Source organism: Trachinotus anak, unplaced genomic scaffold, assembly GCF_046630095.1.
Source record: "Trachinotus anak isolate AG129_WGS33_773 ecotype Australia unplaced genomic scaffold, CSIRO_AGI_Tana_v1 ptg000007l, whole genome shotgun sequence".
Lineage (NCBI taxonomy): Eukaryota > Metazoa > Chordata > Actinopteri > Carangiformes > Carangidae > Trachinotus > Trachinotus anak.
In genome coordinates, this window is record NW_027273858.1 from 23,776,001 (window position 1) to 23,794,129 (window position 18,129).

General features: G+C 40.2%; 1 protein-coding gene across 1 annotated transcript in view; it reads right to left on the reverse strand.

The window, feature by feature from the left end:
* Positions 1-16,222, reverse strand: part of LOC139623346 (collagen alpha-1(XXIII) chain-like) — a 50,303-nt gene extending 34,081 nt beyond the window's left edge. Inside the window, exons 1-2 of the mRNA XM_071481499.1 lie at positions 15,322-16,222; positions 8,458-8,527 (exon numbers count right to left, since the gene is read on the reverse strand). Coding sequence (XP_071337600.1) covers positions 8,458-8,527; positions 15,322-15,639 — 388 coding nt within the window. The 5' untranslated portion in view covers positions 15,640-16,222. The remainder of the gene's footprint in view (positions 1-8,457; positions 8,528-15,321) is intronic.
* Positions 16,223-18,129: the final 1,907 nt, after the last annotated feature.

Consider the following 18,129-nt stretch of genomic DNA (forward strand, 5'->3'; position numbering starts at 1 on the left):
TCACACACACACGCACATAAACAGAGCAGCTCTCTTTGATCCCAGGCTGTGGGCCGCAGTGGTCTGTCAGCTGGCACTGCTGGGAATACTCTGCGTGCCCAGAGATACAGCTCCCTTCCAGCAGCACCACTACCCCTCAGTCCAGGGTTGTATCTTGGGCAATAAAAAAGTCACATTGTTCTTGCATAGCACTGTCTACACAGGTTGTCGTCCTCTCCTGACCAGTGTGCTATTTACATCTCACAGATACAAGTACAGCTAAGCTCTTCTGGCTTTATCATGAAATAGCTGAGGATAGAGCATGTTCTGCTAACAAGAAGATAGAAGTATTTTGATGGAGATTGTGGGTAAAAAATACGATGGATCAGCTATTGTTAGTCTGTCTGTCTGTCCTGTCACAAGTACATCTGATAACATTTTTATGTAATGTCTGGGAATTTGCATAAAGTAAAAGTAAATTCACTTAAGGGAGGGAGTAGGACTGTATCTGTATTGAAATTTTCCATAACAAACCTGATTCACCAATTTTGTGCTGGGGGTGTGATGTTGAGGTTCTATTACAGCTAGGTCTGCAGTTACATCGTTTTGTGAGAAGCCTTCCATGGTATCATCTTGTGTTTCTCAGTGTACAATTACTCATGTTTAGAGTTTCAACTCACAATATGGAGTATATATGTGAAGTTTGAGGCTACATCCACACCACTACATTTTCATTTTAAAACAGTGTATTAAAATGAAAATAATCTTCATCCAGACGAGCGTTTTAGAAACGATCATTGACCATTCACGGACACTGGGCCTGCGCAAGCCGGTGTAAACAGGGAGCTGATTGTCTACTCTCAGGTGTACTCAACTGAACTGACTTGCAGAAAATACTACAAATGTGGAAAGCAAAGGCAGTTGTATGATGAGACCCAATCAGGGATCGACCATGTGTCATTTCCAAAGGTCTACGTTTTTGCCCATCCAGACTACAACGCAACCCCGGAGTTTTTAAAGTAAAATGGGTCCAGCAGCGTTTCCAAATCGCTCTGTTTTTGAGGCTCAAAAACTCTGTAGTATGGACAGGAGGTGAAAACGTAGCAAAAAAGATGCATTTTAAAATGACAATCTAGTAGTGTGGATGTAGCCTGAATCATTGATGTTTAGGGAAGAACCCCAAGGGGACGCACTTACTGTTTGCCCAAAATTTAGGTAAGATTGAATTCAATCTAAATGAGCACAAACCAGTTGACAGACAGTGAGCCTGGGGCTGTTGGCGCCCTGGGGCAGGTTCCCAATTTTGGCCTGTTGGTAATCCATTTTAGAAACTGCCAGGATTTAACTGACAGGATTGAAGCTCACCAAACCAAATTAATCAGCGGCATCTTACTTAGTGGGGAAGTGTCATTTGTCCTTGCTGTAGCCCTGATAGCTTAATAAACATTAAATATCAACCTGAATGTCAGAAACCTGAAACTAAAACCACATCAATCAATGACCTCTTTAAGTCACCTGTATCATGTGGGTAAAATTCTGTCATATCATGACGTGCACGATAGCCAAACACAACCTAGACCTTGTGTGTATGTGTGTGTGTTTGTGTGGTGGGTGGGTAACCCTTCTGAATGGGATGGGGGTGAAATATGCTTGCCATGCCAGGCTGCCAAGCTGTGCAGCTGGCTGGAAGTGGATGGAAGGGATTGGGGAGTTAGAGTGGTGGGGTCAGATTACATGCCTCTGTTCTCCCCCTATGGCTTCCCCTGGGATCCCAGCCAGGTAAACTGTCAAAGCCCCCTTCCTCCCTCAGAAGCTGCAGTTTTTAAGGGGCCTTAACCCCCACATCCCCCCACCAACCTTGTAAATCTTTTTCTTGCTGAACCCCCAATCTCCTATTGTCTTTACCCGAGGCCTCTGTTTCATGGTAATGGGAAAAATTTGAGAGAAAGACTCCTTCAAGTGAAAAACCAACATCCATGGCACTTAAAGACACACACTGGCCCAGACATTCAATGACTATGTTCTGAGAACAACACAGAAATAATACACTCACCGATTCCAACTCTTGCAATTATCCAATTGGCCAATTATGTGGCAGCAATGCAATAAATACAATCATGAAGATACAGGACACTTGATACTGCACTTAAATTAAAGTTTAAATCAAGTGACTTTGACTATGGCATGATTGTTGATGTCAAACAGGCTGGTTTGAGTTTTTCTGGAACTGCTGATCTCCTGGATTTTCACACACAACAGTCTTGAGAGTTTTTACTCAGAATGCATCAGAATGGAGCCAAACAAAAACCATCCAGTGAGCAGCAGCTCTGTGTTGATGAGAGAGGTCAGAGGAGAATGGGCAGACTGGTTGGAGCTGACAGAAGGCTATAGTCACTCAGATAAGCACTCTTTACAACTCTGGTGAGCAGAAAAGCTGCAGAGTGAACAACATGTCCCACCTTGAGGTAGATGGACTACAGTAGCAGAGACCACATTAGATTCCAATCCAGTCACCAAGAACAGAAACCTGAGACTACAGTGGACACAGGTTCACCGACACTGGACAGTTGAAGACCTGGTCTGAAGGATCTGGATTTCTGCTGAGGCAGTAGATGGTAGGGTCAGAATTTGGAATCAATCCCTGGACCCAACCTGATTTGTGTAGACAGTCCAGAGGCGTGTACAACAAAGCAGGATTTGAGATTATCAGGTTTAACTCTGGGTTTTCAGTCCTACAAATGTGCTACCAGGGTAAATCACCATGGTAACTTATGCTGAACTCCTAACCTGCTCTGGGGCAGGTAAACTTCATAGGATCAGATCAAAACTTGTCAAGCTATTGGCCAATCAGATTACAGGTTTATTTGAACTGAACTTTAATCCAACACGATGTTGCTGCAAATAAAATTACCTACAGGTATCACAGCTTCTTCTTATATCATGTTAAGTACTTCATTCATGGTTCTGACAATGTTGTTTATAATTAAAAACTCTGCCTCTAATGGCTAATTGTTTCCATGTGAACATGCTCGTAGCCGGATCAGTAAACCCAGGGTAAACTGAACTAGTCGGCAACCAGCTTCGTAGTACAGGTTATCCAGGACAGTGAATGTTAAGTCAAGGCAGATTGCAAAACAATATCCTGTGCATACTGAACGTTCTGTGTAGCACAGGCCTTAGGCCCCCTAGGGTCAGATGCATAAATGATGCATACACACAAAAACCATGCATACAACATTTCCTGTACATGAAATGGTATTTATTAACGAAGAATGTGCAATGAGACTGTGATCACCTCTTGATTAGATACAGTGAAGTGAAAATGCAAAATAAAAAGTGAATGGACTGAATTTAACATAAAAAAGAAAACTTCACTGAGCTTCATTCACTCTGTCTACACAGCAAAAACAATCTGACAATTCATAAATGGAAATAATTGTTTGCGTGCTCAAAATGCTCTTTAGCATTGTTTAATAGAATATCCTCATTATTTAATGTGAGGCATGCTGTAAACCAGGGGTCATCAACTACATTTGTGGAAGGGCCAGAATCTTTCTCGGCAGACACTGTGGGGGCCAGACTTTAAAATAAAATTAAATAAAATTTACATTTTGGCCTCATTAATGTATTGTTGTTTTGATATTTTAATTTTCTTACAAAATTGATGTCATTTTTTAGCCTTTATCAGTCAGGCTCCTATCACCTATACCACTTCCTGCCACCAGGGGTGATAGAGATATTTTGCCTTGATATTTGTGGGGCTGTCATGTCCATCACTGGAAAAAATTGATGCGTTTTGGAACAAACTTGATTGGTTCCAGGCAGATTTGTTGTCAAGGAGGCTGCTGTGGCAACTTCACAGAGAAGATGAAGAAGATGAAGGAGGAGAACTCGATCTCAATTGCTTTTTGGGTTGCTTTAATAGCGGGGATTTTTTTTTTTAAAGGATACCCTAAATACCACAAGAGATTTTCTTTTTCCTCCTCACTATTTCGGAATTCAATCGCGGGCTGGATTGGAAGCTTTGGCAGGCCGGATTCGGCCCGCGGGCCGCCAGTTGACAATCACTGCTGTAAACTGTTGCAATGATTAGGAGTTATCGTACTAAAGTATACAATGAGCTCCCATTTCTAAACTGACCGACATTTGGTGAAGTTGTGTTTCTTTTTTGTTATTCTTTTCTGTGCCATGCTTGATAACTTGTGGCACAGACACTGTTTTTGTCTGCAAACTGATGGATTAAGGGAGTGTCTTCATCCATTTATGGCTAATTGTGGGAGTGAAAACAAGGCACATGCCCCCAATTTCTCTATGGGTGAAATTCATAAAAAGGAATCATGAATAGACACGCCTTTATAATTCTGGCATAAAGAATGCAAATTTAATATTCTGATTTTGTTCATAAACATAGTTTTACCCATGAACCTAAAGTTTTATGCATCTGGCCCCAGGCTGGAGGTGGTAGAGTAATGGGTGTTTGAGTGAGTCATGAATGTTTTCATGACTCACTTGAGGCCTTAATACCAATCAGTCATGGTCTGAATGTCACAGTCTGTCAGAGTATTGTTGTGACCATGTTTATCCCTTTATGGCCACAGTTCACCGTCTTCCTTGTCTCAAACTGTTTTTTATGAACATCACAGTAAGTTCAGTGAACGTCAGTGGCCTCCACAGTCTCCAGATTTGAATCAAGTAGATGTGGTAGAAGAGGAAACTGGTAGCATGAATGTGCAACTGAAAATCTGCATAAATGATGTGATGCCCTCATGTCAACAGAGTCTTGTCATGGAGCAGAGTCTCAGAGGAAAGTTTCAACATCTGTGGATCCATCACATGAAGAAGAGAGGCTGTTTGAGAGCAGAGGGAAGAACTACCCAGTATTGGTGTGGTGTTCAAGTGTACATTCATCTTCACTTTTGGCACAGTACAAACCTTTATGATCACTTTATGTATAGTATGCACAGGAAAGTTTATTGGGTCATTAAAATCTAAAAGGTGTCGCTTATGGGTAACATAAACATTCTCAGTAATTTAAATGCCATGCTACTATTTTAATGCAAATGCAAGTATTGGATTATTTCACATTTTGCATATTTTGTGGGTATTTATTTAAGATTATTATTCATGTCTTATTTTTTTAGTATTGGACACTGCACTTGGTTTTGAGCATCTCATATAGTGTTCAGGACCATGATCTTGAGGTCACGTTCTCAGTACTTTGTTTGAGAAAGTGGAGTAACTTGTAATACTTGACATTGCAAACACCTCCATCTCCCAGATTCCCATTCTACCTGTTGTGAGACACAGAAAGTTACAAGAAGCTGAAAAAGTGTCAGACCATCTGGTGGCTCTGAGATGAAAGGCTTTGACACCTGGAGAATATCCTCTGAAGCAAGCAAGACGGCAGCTTAACAGGCATTCACAGGACATCCCACAGACGCTTACTGGCATGTTACATCCTATTGACAAGACAAATTAACACTAATGTGTGGTGACCCTGTTTTCACAGGGGTGTCACAGACAGACACATATAAGAAAATGAACAAAAAGGCTCTAAGGACAGAGTTCTGTCCATAGAGAGTAAATGGTTATGTGCTGCATTTGTTTTAATTTGATTAACATTGTGAACCAAACCCATTTCACTTTGACAGAGGATAGAAATCATCACGTTTTAGCTTTAGACTGGGACACTCAAAGTGAAACTACTAGGGAAGTTCAGGAGCGTTTACCTAATGAGGTCTAATACAGTAGGATTATTGTAATTCCTACATTCATTTTCATCAAACCTCACTGTTAACACGACTGTTTCACATGAAAATTGTACATAGGTAGTTCTGTGGATTACTTATTCATTCATTTATTTTATTTATCTAAAAAGAAGTTGTTGATGTTGAATTTTGAACATTTTGCTTAGATTGTGTGAGCATCCTCTAGTAGAGGTTAGTAGAAAATAGTCTTGTAATTTTTGTAGTAATTTATGTTAAGTAACCTTTTAAATAGCCAGGGAAGAGGGAGGACATGGTGTATTTGAGAAAAGTTTATGTCCTTGAAGCATTAAGTCCTATAACACAATGATACCACAAATAATGAATTAACACTCCAGACATGCAAAATCTTTCTATTAATTGAATTTATTTTCTATTTAATTTTATTTTTATTTTCTAAATACTGAAAAAACCTGTCCATTCATAGGATGGTTTATCTAACAATAGCAGCTGATTAGAGAGGACATGTATCTGTCATCTATATGAATAATAATCATATCAATATTGTAATATTTAATTTTTTTATGGACCTTTTTGGTGGCCTTGAACTAGCAACTACAGTAAGTGTATTGTCTTACAGAAATCAATGACCCACAGGCCAAAAATAACAGTCTGCTCTATGTTTTCTGTGTGCACTGGTATTTATGTACAGTATGTCCATGATAGTGGTGGTGACTGACTTACTTGTATACAAGAAAGAATAGCTAATGTTGTGTTCATATCATATAAAAGTTATCATAAATGGGGGTGGCCCAGTAGTCGAGTGGTTAGGGCACGTACCACATGAGTGCAAGACGCTCTTAGCAGGTAGTCGCCGGTTTGACTCCTGACCAGCCCAACTCCTTTCCTGCATGCCATTCCCCTCTCTCTACCCGCTTTCCTGTCAGTCTCCACTGTACTATAATAAAGGCACAAAAGCCCAAAATAAAAAATAAAAAAGTAAAAAAGTAATTGTAAATAACGATCCACATCAACATCCAAGTCCACTGGAAAAAAGATTTTTCCATCAGTTCCAATATATGCGTAAAGGCTAATCAAATACCTTCTCACGTCAGCCAAAGTAATTCAAGGTAATTATACCCATATTCAACAGATATAATGTTGATATAATGTTGTGTTATCTGTCCACAGTATTTTTAACACTCACTCCACCAACTTTGCAATCAAACGTGACATCCCTACCATCTGACCTGAACACAGCACAAGTGCAAGAGTCAACACGTAACAAACACAGGGGTGTACACACATGTACACTTGTCTAACTGATAACACCCATCAGCAGGCTGCAGCAGGGAAACAGGTAGCTTTACACACTGAAGGAGTTACTCAGACAGTCGCAGCACTTCAGCTGCTTTAGCTTCACGCTGCAAACAGTTATTAAGTATTTTTAATTACAAAAATCTCCTGGATTTCTAAGGCCAATTTAATTATGTCACAGGCAGTGAAGCCAGACAAAGACTCAGGCCTTTACAGGTAACACTGTCACTAGTGCACTGTCAAGTTGTGATTTTTGTCACAGTCCATGCTTGTTGTACAATTTTCAGGCATCAGAACACAAAGTTACACAGCCGGTTATACAGGTATGCCTCAATGATGCCTCCACATCACACCAGCTTCTATCATGTCCTCGTATGACACAAAATGGCCAGCCAAGCTGGAATTACTCCATACGACCAGCGTCATGGCTTTACATCTATCTGGAGACAGCTGTTGAAGAGTAAAGAAATGCTGTTTGATACTGAGCTTGCAAGTTTTCATAAATACCCAGGTGTTGTGTTTACATCAATGCTGACTGTATATTGAGATTGTATGGATGCAGTAGACCGACTGAATACACATCGTTCAGTTCACCATATTGTAACCACTTTACTGTTACGAGATGAGGCAGGATTGAGCAGAGGAGGAGGGGGGCAAAGAGGTGAAATGCTGCCACCTACGGATGTGGAGAAAGTAGCATGACCTTACACATTATACCTTTAAGTACAACAGATAGTTGTACATCAGGAACATAAACTGCATGACTGAGGCCCAGTTAGCTGAGCTCAGAGAAAGAGAGAGAGCACTACATGACACTAGTGATCAAACAGAAATAAATGCATTGTGTAGAAATGTACAAATTATGATTGTTATGATTATTATTACTCATGTCTCCATGTGTAGTTGCTATTTTTAACTATTTAAACAACAAAAGTAGGCACATTCTCAGTAATCACCTGTTAGAACAGCTTTCAGTCATGCCTTCACTAACTGCACAGATGAACAAAGACTGAGCAGACAGCTCTTGTTAACAATTTCCATTACGTGGATAAAATCAACCCTCGCACAACAAGACAAAACACAGCGTAACACATTATGTCCCCTGATAATTGTAATGACTGGTGAAGATCTCTCTTGACCCAGATATGCTTGAACTTGATGGTATAGCAACACAAATTTTTTCACAGGGAGACCAAATTTAAAAATCACCAACATTAAATAAAGTATGTCTTAATATTCAATATCCAGTGATATCAAAAAAACCTGTAGCACTGACATGTATGAAACAACATTTGCAGACCTGCATGGAATGGTGATGATCTTGTATTTGACAGTTCAAATGGCTAAATTCATCCGTGTTCCATGTCTCATGTTCTGTATGTGTGAGGTCAATCTGTCAGTAAGGGAAAGTGAGAAAAATGTTGAATTGTGAGTGGATCAATGGTGAGAAACATACCTGGGGGACACAGGCAGCTGTGGGGAGCTTCCCTCACCTCCCGAGTCTTTGGTAGTTTTACTGCAAGCTTCTGCACAAGAGATAAGAAGGCAATATAAGAAGAATGTTAGAATGCACTTAAACATTATTTTCACACCATCTTGTACCTAACATGAAATGTCTATTGCCAAAACACAATTTACAAGTATCCACAAAGCCCCTAATATTCAATCAATCAAATGTGTTAAATGTCGATGGATGATGATAACAGCAATACATATGCAGTACAAAGTATCAATTTGAGATCGACTATGAACCTGCACTCCCAACTTTGGAAACAGCAGGACAGCAGGAGTAAGATCCACTAAATCCATCCATGTTGAGAGTGAACTTTCAAGCTACACTATTTAGCCATCATGGATAAGAGGTCTGTTTACAGTGAGAGCCAGTTAAACTATGATCTGCACACGTGTGGCAGTTAATCTCATTAAACCAACAACAGTCTGCGTGTGATTTGACCCTGAGCAGCATACAAAACCAATACATTCTGCACAACATAACAGTCAGTCCCACTGGTGCAGGTTACTAGCAGAAGAATGGCAGAGCAGGCTGTTTAGAGGGCTGCAACAGGTGCTGAAGGGAATGTTAAGAAGGCACTGTCATTCTGAACACTGCTGCAGTATTCTGGGTACTGCCTGTTATGTCAATATGCTTGTTATGCTGGTCTGATGACACCATGGATTGAATCAGGGATCATTAAGGAAAAATATGTAGCATTTCAAAGGACAAGTATGTAGAAAGTGTCATTTAAACACATCTAGAGTTGAAGTCTTTGAGTAGGGCAAAACACATCTCTAGCCAAACATTCTTCATGTTGCACAATAAGAAAATCCCATACCTCCAGAAACCTGGCCAATCAAAGTGGGCAGAGTGTCTGTTTGAAAACATTACTAAAATATATCCAGGATTTTTTTTCACTATTACTGGCAGACTCCACTCACAACTGGAGAAGTCTTTAGTAAGACTAACCCAGAGCTCCCTCTGCTCCAACTTGAACTGAAAAACACATTTTCCAAATTAGATAATGCAGATAAATGCAGTGTGGAGACTAAGCTGAACTGTAGCTGTCATAACAAAAAGAACTACAACTATAACAACATCAAAGGTCACAATAGTAGCAGAGTCAAAGATTTTCATTACCTTTTAATTCATGTCTTCTTATTTTCAATGGCTTCAGAAAATTCAGACAGGACCAAAATGATTGGAACCGTTCCACTTAAAAAAGACAAACCAGTTTTCTCTGAAATTAGTTGAAACTGACCAAACTAACTGTCATACACGATTCTCTATTCCATATTTAACAGAGTACACACGCTGCTTTTGATTTTAACATATTATTTAAAATAATTTAAATGAAAATATTATGAAGGAATAGCAGGATCTTGAGCCTAATATTTAGTAGCACATCCCTTTGAGGCGACTACTGCTTTTTGAAGCTCTTAATGAGACTTCTACACCCCTCTGGTAAAAATCTGGTAGTTTGGCTGAACTCTTCTTGAACAAACTGCTGCAGTTTCTGCAGGTTTGATGGGCACTTCCTTCCAACTTCAGGTTTCTGGACTTTTCATAGAGGTTCAGTTGGAGTAAGATCACACTCACAGCAGGCCTCTTCAGGATTGTCCAATGTTTTCTTTTCTTCTTGGATGCTTTTAGATGTATGTTTAGCATCATTGTGGTGTTGCAAGAGCCATGACAACTGACACAGAGCTCTCTGACACTGAGTATCTCCTGATCTCCTTGATAATCTTCTGATTTCACTACGCCCTCGCAAATTCAGGGTTCCCTGTGCCACATGCAACAAAGTAACACCACAACAAAACTGATCCACCTCTATGTTTCACATTGAGGATGGTGATCTTCTCTTTGAAATCCCAAGGGATTAATTAAGTACTTAATCTATCTATCTATCTAGTTATGAGGGTCCATAAACCCTTATATATACACACACCGGCCACTTTATTAGGTACACCTGTTCAACTGCTCAATAATGCAAATATCTAATCAGCCAATCACATGGCAGCAACTCAATGCATTTAGGCATGTAGACATGGTCAAGACAACCTGCTGAAGTTCAAACTGAGCATCAGAATGGGGAAGAAAGGTGATTCAAGTGACTTTGAACGTGGCTGTTGTTGCCAAATGGGCTGGTCTGAGTGTTTCAGAAACTGCTTATCTACAGGGATTTTCCCACACAACCATCTCTAGGGTTTACAGACAATGGTCCGAAAAAGAGAAAACAGTGAGCGGCAGTTCTCTCATTACAACCAAGGTGCAGAGGAGTATCTCTGAACGCACAACACGTCAAACGTTGAAGCTGATGGGCAGAAGACCACACCGGGTTCCACTCCTGTCAGCTAAGAACAGAAAACTGAGGCTGCAGTTTACAACAAAATCGGACAATAGAACATTGGAAAAATGTTGTCTGGTCTGATTACTCTCGATTTCAGATGCGACATTCAAGATGGAAGGGGCAGAACTTGGTGTCAACAACATGAAAGCATGGATCCATCCTGCCCTGTATCAACGGTTCAGGCTGGTGGTGGTGGTGTAATGGTGTGGGGATATTTTCTTGGCACACTTTGGGCCCCTAGTACCAAATGAGCATCATTTAAATGCCACAGCCTACCTGAGTATTGTTGCTGACCATATCCATCCCTTTATTACCACAGTGTACCCATCTTCTGGTGGCTTCTTCCAGCAGGATAACGCACCATGTCACAAAGCTCAAATCATCTCAAACTGGTTTCTTGAACATGGCAATGAGTTCACTGTACTCAAATGGCCTCCAAAGTCACCAGATCTCAATCCAATAGAGCACCTTTGGGATGTGGTGGAACGGGAGATTCACATCATGGATGTGCAGCCAAAAAATCTGCAGCATCATCTATCATATCAATATGGACCAAAATCTCTGGCTCTGTCTAAGGTTCAATACTGCAGCTATCAACACCTCTAGAGCTCACTTATTGAGCTCATTGTTTCTTGTTTGCTGAATGTGAACAAAAACAGAATTGTTAAAAACAATTCATTATTTTAAAGGGAGTTACATGCTGGAACTATTTATTGAATCTGTCAGCATTTCTTTAAATGTTGTGCAGTTTCTCAGGTTGTAGGTTGTTAAATATGGTTGGAAAGCACAGGTTTTGGTCTCTTAACCTGCTAACATCACTGTAATAAAAAGACTCCCAGATGATGTAGTCACTGCACTGACTGCTGTTTGAACATTTCTCCAAAAATAAGATTGACAAAAGTGAATCTCGACCTGAGCATGACTGCAGAGTTAGGGTTACACTATTTGAATAATTAAAGACAAGGGATGGCTTCATTTAATATCTTTCTTATTACTAACAAATTCAAGGAAAAGACCAAAGCCACGATGTCTGTTGCTCAGTACTTCCCTGCTTTGACTGTGGTTCTTGCTTTAAGTCCATTGTTTCCTACTGAAGACACAAATCATAAAAGCAGCTCACAAATATATGTTTCATTAAAAACAAGCTCAGTATTTCCCTGAAATAGCTGGTCTCTTTAATTTTTATCAAACATTATTCAAATGGGGATTTGCACAGTGCTTCTGTTGGGGGCTGTTTTCAGAGGAGTATTAATCAACATTTGGTGCTCTGGTGGCAGGATGGCGTGGGTGGGACTGAGTCGAAATGACTTCAGTGTGTGTGTATTTATGGTGATGAAGGAACATGTCATTTAGTGCAACAATATGTCTCATTAATGTGTTTTTTTTAATCATTAATGATATGGTGAGAATAGGAATGCATTTCGTTAAGATGATTGATCTGGTACTTCAACGGCCCTCTTATTGGTACTTTTTGTTGTCTTGTAAGTAAAGAAGTCAGAAATCCTGACGAAGGTTTAGAAGGACCGAAACATTATGATGATTGATAAATTGTGATACTGAGCAAGAGTAGTATGCGGGATCTCTTTTCGTCCAAGGCGACATTCTCCAACACACCTGCATCAGATCAGTGGATGCGCAAATATTTTTTTCTCTGGCAGTATTTTGACCATACAGTAGTTTACCAGCAGCCCCCACAACGCTAAATCCCCCCACCCCCACCCCCACTGCTCTGAGTGATCTAAACCTGAAACTGAATTTCTGAACGACAGTTCTGTCCACTTCAGATTGAATTTAAGAATACACCCAGAACAATAAGCTGGCTAATGGTTACTTTTCATTATTAACCCATGTTCATATATTTTCATTAACTCCGTGTGTGGGCTCCAGGCTGTTAGCATACAAAACACACCTGGCACAACGACAGATGAACTACAACCTAGACAGTTGAAAACTGCCTTTCTTCACCTGTATGTGACAGACTTTTTCACCTGTTTCAAGAGATCGCTCGTGTTTCCTTACATGAAAAAGACTTTTGAACATTTAGTTCTCTGCGCCATTGTCAGTAAGAGCAGGGTCTCGGTGTTTGTGTGTGTGCTGCACGGTGCTTGTGCATGTGACACATAGCTATCCCTGCCCCCACACACAGAGAGCTCTCTCTTCTGCGATGGGAACAGCGAAAATGCATCAACGAATGTCAGAAACGGAGTTGGTGAATGTGCCAGAGAACTTTTATGTAGCAATAACAAACAGGAAATCTATTTTCTTAATTTCTCCAGTACTGAGAGCAGAATGACGGAACTTAACGATACTACAGTCTTAAAAAATGTAGCCCCAGATCCCGTTTAATACCTGGTTTCGGTACCCATCCCTCTGTGAGAAGCCCAAAACCCAATAACAGCTAATAAAATTTACTAGAAACATCATTCCTGCTGCAATCCAAATCTGACTGTAATAATAATAAGGACCAACTCTGTGCTGCTGGAACGGGGCAGATTTTCCATAACAGAGGAAACTGGTCATCACTGAAGGAGACAGGGTGGTGGATTCTGGACAGTGTTGGTGAAAGTACCACAGACTCCCCACTCTCTCTACAGAAGGCCACATCTGTACTTGTGTCCCATTAATAATGACTATTTATACACGCCAAGGTAAACAAAGAGGCAGGCTGCATTGCCCCAGGAACATCTGGAGATAAAAACGAAGAGATTCTCCTCCCTCTAGGCCCTCCAACAGGACTCTATTACCGGCACCTTTGGCTGAGTATAACTGTGTCCTTTAGTACATCAATGTGAGAACACACATATGAAGGAATACAACATTTAAATACAGTGGAAACCACTTCTAGTGATCAACTGCTTGTATGGGTCAAAAAGCTTGGGACAGAGTCCTTTAAATAATTCAGCTTACAGTGTTGATTTTGGGTCTTATCATCCTTGATAACATATGGACAAGCATTTTAAAACTGTTTGTAGTCTACTACTACAGCTGTCACAGCTTCAGCTTACTTCTTATTTGTGTAACAACCTGTAACAACTGTCCCTGCCTGCTCTCCCAACACTGTGTGTGTGTGTGTGTGTGTGTGTGTGTGTGTGTGTGTGTGTGTGTGTGCGCGTGATATCTTCACTGCTGTAGCTCACTGAGTTATTTGGCCTCCTGTTCCTGCTCTGCTTGCATGTTGGGACAGTGTGTAATTATGGTCCCTGCACTCTCACAGCAGCAGAATGTTACATGAGTATAATTAATTCTTTCATCCTGACCATCCTCAGGACACACACAACCTAGAAAGAACCCCCACTCCAATCCACAGAGTGACATGATATCAGTGACGTGATGTGCAAATGAGCAATAGAAAAGAGATCAATCCAGTAAATCGGAGAGTTGTCTGTTTTATTACTTTATATTACTGTAATAAATACACAAATGTCAGTTAGAAGGTATTTTGCATGAGGGATAAAGAAAAGGGGAAAAAAAAGATTATCTAGTGATCAATATAGTGATCAATTTGACAGATGTGTTTCAAAGTGTGACGTTTTCCTGCCATCTCAAATTTATTCTGTGTCTGATGTATTCATTGAACTATATTGCTTGTGCTGTCGTCATAAATGGGGGGCGTTCAGGAGACTTGGGCTCATTTTGGGTCTTTTGGTACATGACAACATACTTCTGATTTACTTCAGTACTTCTGAAAAAAGGGGCTATGGCCCTGAAATTAATCTGACCTCAGCTCTGAGATCAGTATCAATCTTCTCATCTCAAAAGAATGTATGTTTCCCAAAATGTTGAACTGTTCCTTGTCTGCAATAAATCATCAGTCAGCTCATTGAACATCACCTTATGTTGCCTCCCAAAAATACAGTATCTCGGGGGATTTTTTCTTGATATTTGTTTTGATAAACTTTTGACCCAAGCTAACGTATGAAGAATTTGATAGTTCTGCCATCCCTAGCAGAAGGCTCTCTGTGCTTATCCGTCTGCTAAGTGCATTATACTGATTCTAGTAAAATGGGCCAGGGGGGAGGGGGCGTGATAAAAGTTAGGTCAAAGCGAAAGGAAGAAGGGAAAGCATGGTTGCTGTGGGATTTCGATCACTGTGGAAGAACTTGTTAGTGTAGCTGTGGAAGTGGTCAATGAAAGAGCACCACAGAGAGTGACTTCAACAGCAACAGAGACCAGGGCCAGGAAGAACTCCTCAGACATTTCAGTGATGCTGCACACATGATAACACATATACAACGCAGGAATGTCTGCTCAGCCAAGGCACCAAAGTGTCCAGGAGTGCTCTAGGGTTCTGGTTTCATTCAGACCACTTGTGGAATTAGTCTAAACTGAAAGGCAACTTATAGTTCAGTATTGACAAAGCTAAAACTAGCCTTTTACGTTTTCATCATACAAATAGGCTGCTATACAATTAATCCCTCCTGGTGAGATTGTTATGGCTAATATGTTTATATTTCGTTTCTAAGTAAAACGCTCACCTCCTCCAGGATCTGGTCAAGTCGGCCAAAGATTATGGGTTCCACCTGCTCCAGAGACAACCTCCACGCGGAGATCTGCGCGTCCCGCTGCTGCTGCTCCAGACTTACTATCCTGGACTGCAATTCCGAGGCCCGCACAAAAACCACAAAACAAACTCCAAGGCACAGGACAGATAGTGCGATGCAAATCGTTACGCCAGACAAATCTCTCCAATTTCTCCACAGAGGCTGATTTAACGGTTGCTGCTGCTGCCCGCCGCGAACCCTCCACTCCTCACAAGGTTTTCCAGTGCCTCCCCACTTCCGATCCTGTTCCATTTTAGACAGCTAACTTTGGTTTTATCCACGTGGAAATCCCTACATTCATCTGGTGAAGAGCAGCAGAAGACTACTCCTGACGACCAGCAACTTCGGAACTTATAACAGGTTCTCTCTGTTGGGGGAAACGTTTTTCAGATGTCCTTTTCCTTCTTCAAACCGTCTGCAAACTACCTTGGTGCACTCATATGAGCAAATACATTCAAGTTAAAATGCGAGACGTGCTATAGATTGTCATCGGCCAGTCACTGATGTTCCTGACTTACAGGGAGGGACTCTTATTCTTCTACGTTCTGCTCCGTTTGTCCCATTCGCTGCTTCTCCTCTGAGCGATCCCACTGTGAGCCGCAGGTCTGTCGCCAGTGCGCGTCTCTGAAACCCGAGTCAGCCTCTCTCTCTCCTCTCTCTGCACAGCTCTAGATGCCGTCGGCTTTTTGCTCACACTGCATGCTCCTCCTCTGAGAGGCTTTAGGTTAAATGCCGGGGAGGGATTCGTGGCGGTGTAGCTGCCCCCTTTGATCCGCATACTTGGTGAGGGATATTTTTAGGATGCTCAGAGCCAGGGCACAGCCACTCTGCCGGTTCACCCACGACTTGCTTGCCCAGCAAACATTTCGAAGTTGAAAAAAGTTGAAACAACGTCGTCAGGGGGTTAAAATATTGCCAAGGCTATGGCCAAAAATGAGGTAGCAACGTAGACGTCTGATATAACGTACAGTCTTCAACTTTTAATAATTTATTAAATTGCTATATCCTAACTTGTTTTGTGAAAAGCAGACTCATAAACATTTCACTAATGTATAAGCAAGACGACTCAGTATTCAAGACATCTGTTCAGATCTATTTTTGTAATGTAAAATAATCAATTACAATATACAGTGCACAGCCTCAAAAATAAATAAATAAATGACTCAATTAATACATTAATATGCCATCATATGCATCAAAAACAAAAAAATAATTAAGTAATAAAATGTGACATAAACTGATATTTCTGCATTTCTTCTGTATGTATAATCCCTTATATTAATTCCCCTATTTATTCACTTTCCCATGTAAATTTCCATTTTATTTATTTATTTATTTATTTATTTATCATATATTATATATTATATATTTATCTATCCATTTATTATTTACCCTTTGCATTTCCCCCCTTATTTATCTTTGTATATTCTTTTTACATGTTTTTATGTTGTCTGCTTCATTACTTTAAATCTGCTCATTACAGTGTATAGAATAGTGTATAATGTATGCTATATTATAGTATAGCGTTTAGACCTAAGATGTTACTGTTATCAAGGGTGTCATCTCATAAACTAGTCTAACGTTAGCCTTAAGAGACATTTCAGTGAAGTACTTGTGGCTAGCTAGCCATATAGCAAACTGTATTGAGCTAAACAGCTATATCAGTTTATGTTACATTTTATCACTTAATCATCACCTAATTAATTAATTTTATCACCTGTTGTTATTTGTAATATTATTTTTGGTTTAATAATATTATTTTTATTATTTTTGTATGCATTGTATTTATTTATTGAATCATTTATTTATGTATTTTTTTATTTTGTCAGTTGAACTCCTCCACCCCTCTGAACATAAGGAAATGGGTTTTTTTCCAAAATGATCACCATTACAAGTCATAAGAGGATGATAAATTTTAAATTAATTTAACATATATGTAATAACAACATAGAAAGACATATCATCAATAAAGGTTAAGTATATTTGGCAACTTTTGTTGTTTGGGGGCAACCTGCACCTCATTTCATTTCAAAACCTCTCATTCTTTCACCGACAGATCACAACAATGCAGCATTCTACTTGCCTTAGTCCAGATATGGTTCTGTTTGCAAGGCCTGTGGATTAAGTGATGCTGTTGTGCATGCTGGGCAGAAAAAATGGAACCCCATGCCAAACAGAAATTATCTACTGTAGGTGCCTGTGTCTTGATGACTTTATTTGAATATTTTCTTTTAATGCAACTTTGTACTTTCACTGCATTTGTCTGAATTGAATAAAGTTACCCTTTGTACACAAGAGCCAACAAAAAAACAATCCAGCCACAACCATTAGCCCATGCTTGCATTGCTGTGATATGCTCCACAGCAATGCTGACAGTTAGCAGTCAGCGATAGCCAAACAAATCAAAATAAGGATTACCGCCTTGTAGCTGTATGCCTCTGCCACTCACACTAGTTTCAGATTACATCCCTGTTAATCTAGAGTAATATAAAACATTAACCATTTGTGTTTTGTGAGGTCACACTGACCTTGACCTTTGACCACCAAGATTTATTCAGTTCATCCCTGAGCCCAAGTTAACGTTTGTACCAAATTTGAAGAAATTCCCTCAAGGTGTTCCGAAGATATTACGTTCACAAAACCATGTTTTGTGAGGTCACCGTGACCTTGACCCTTGACCACCAAAATCTAATCAGGTCATCCTTGAGTCCAAGTGGACATTTGTGCTAAATCTGAAGAAGT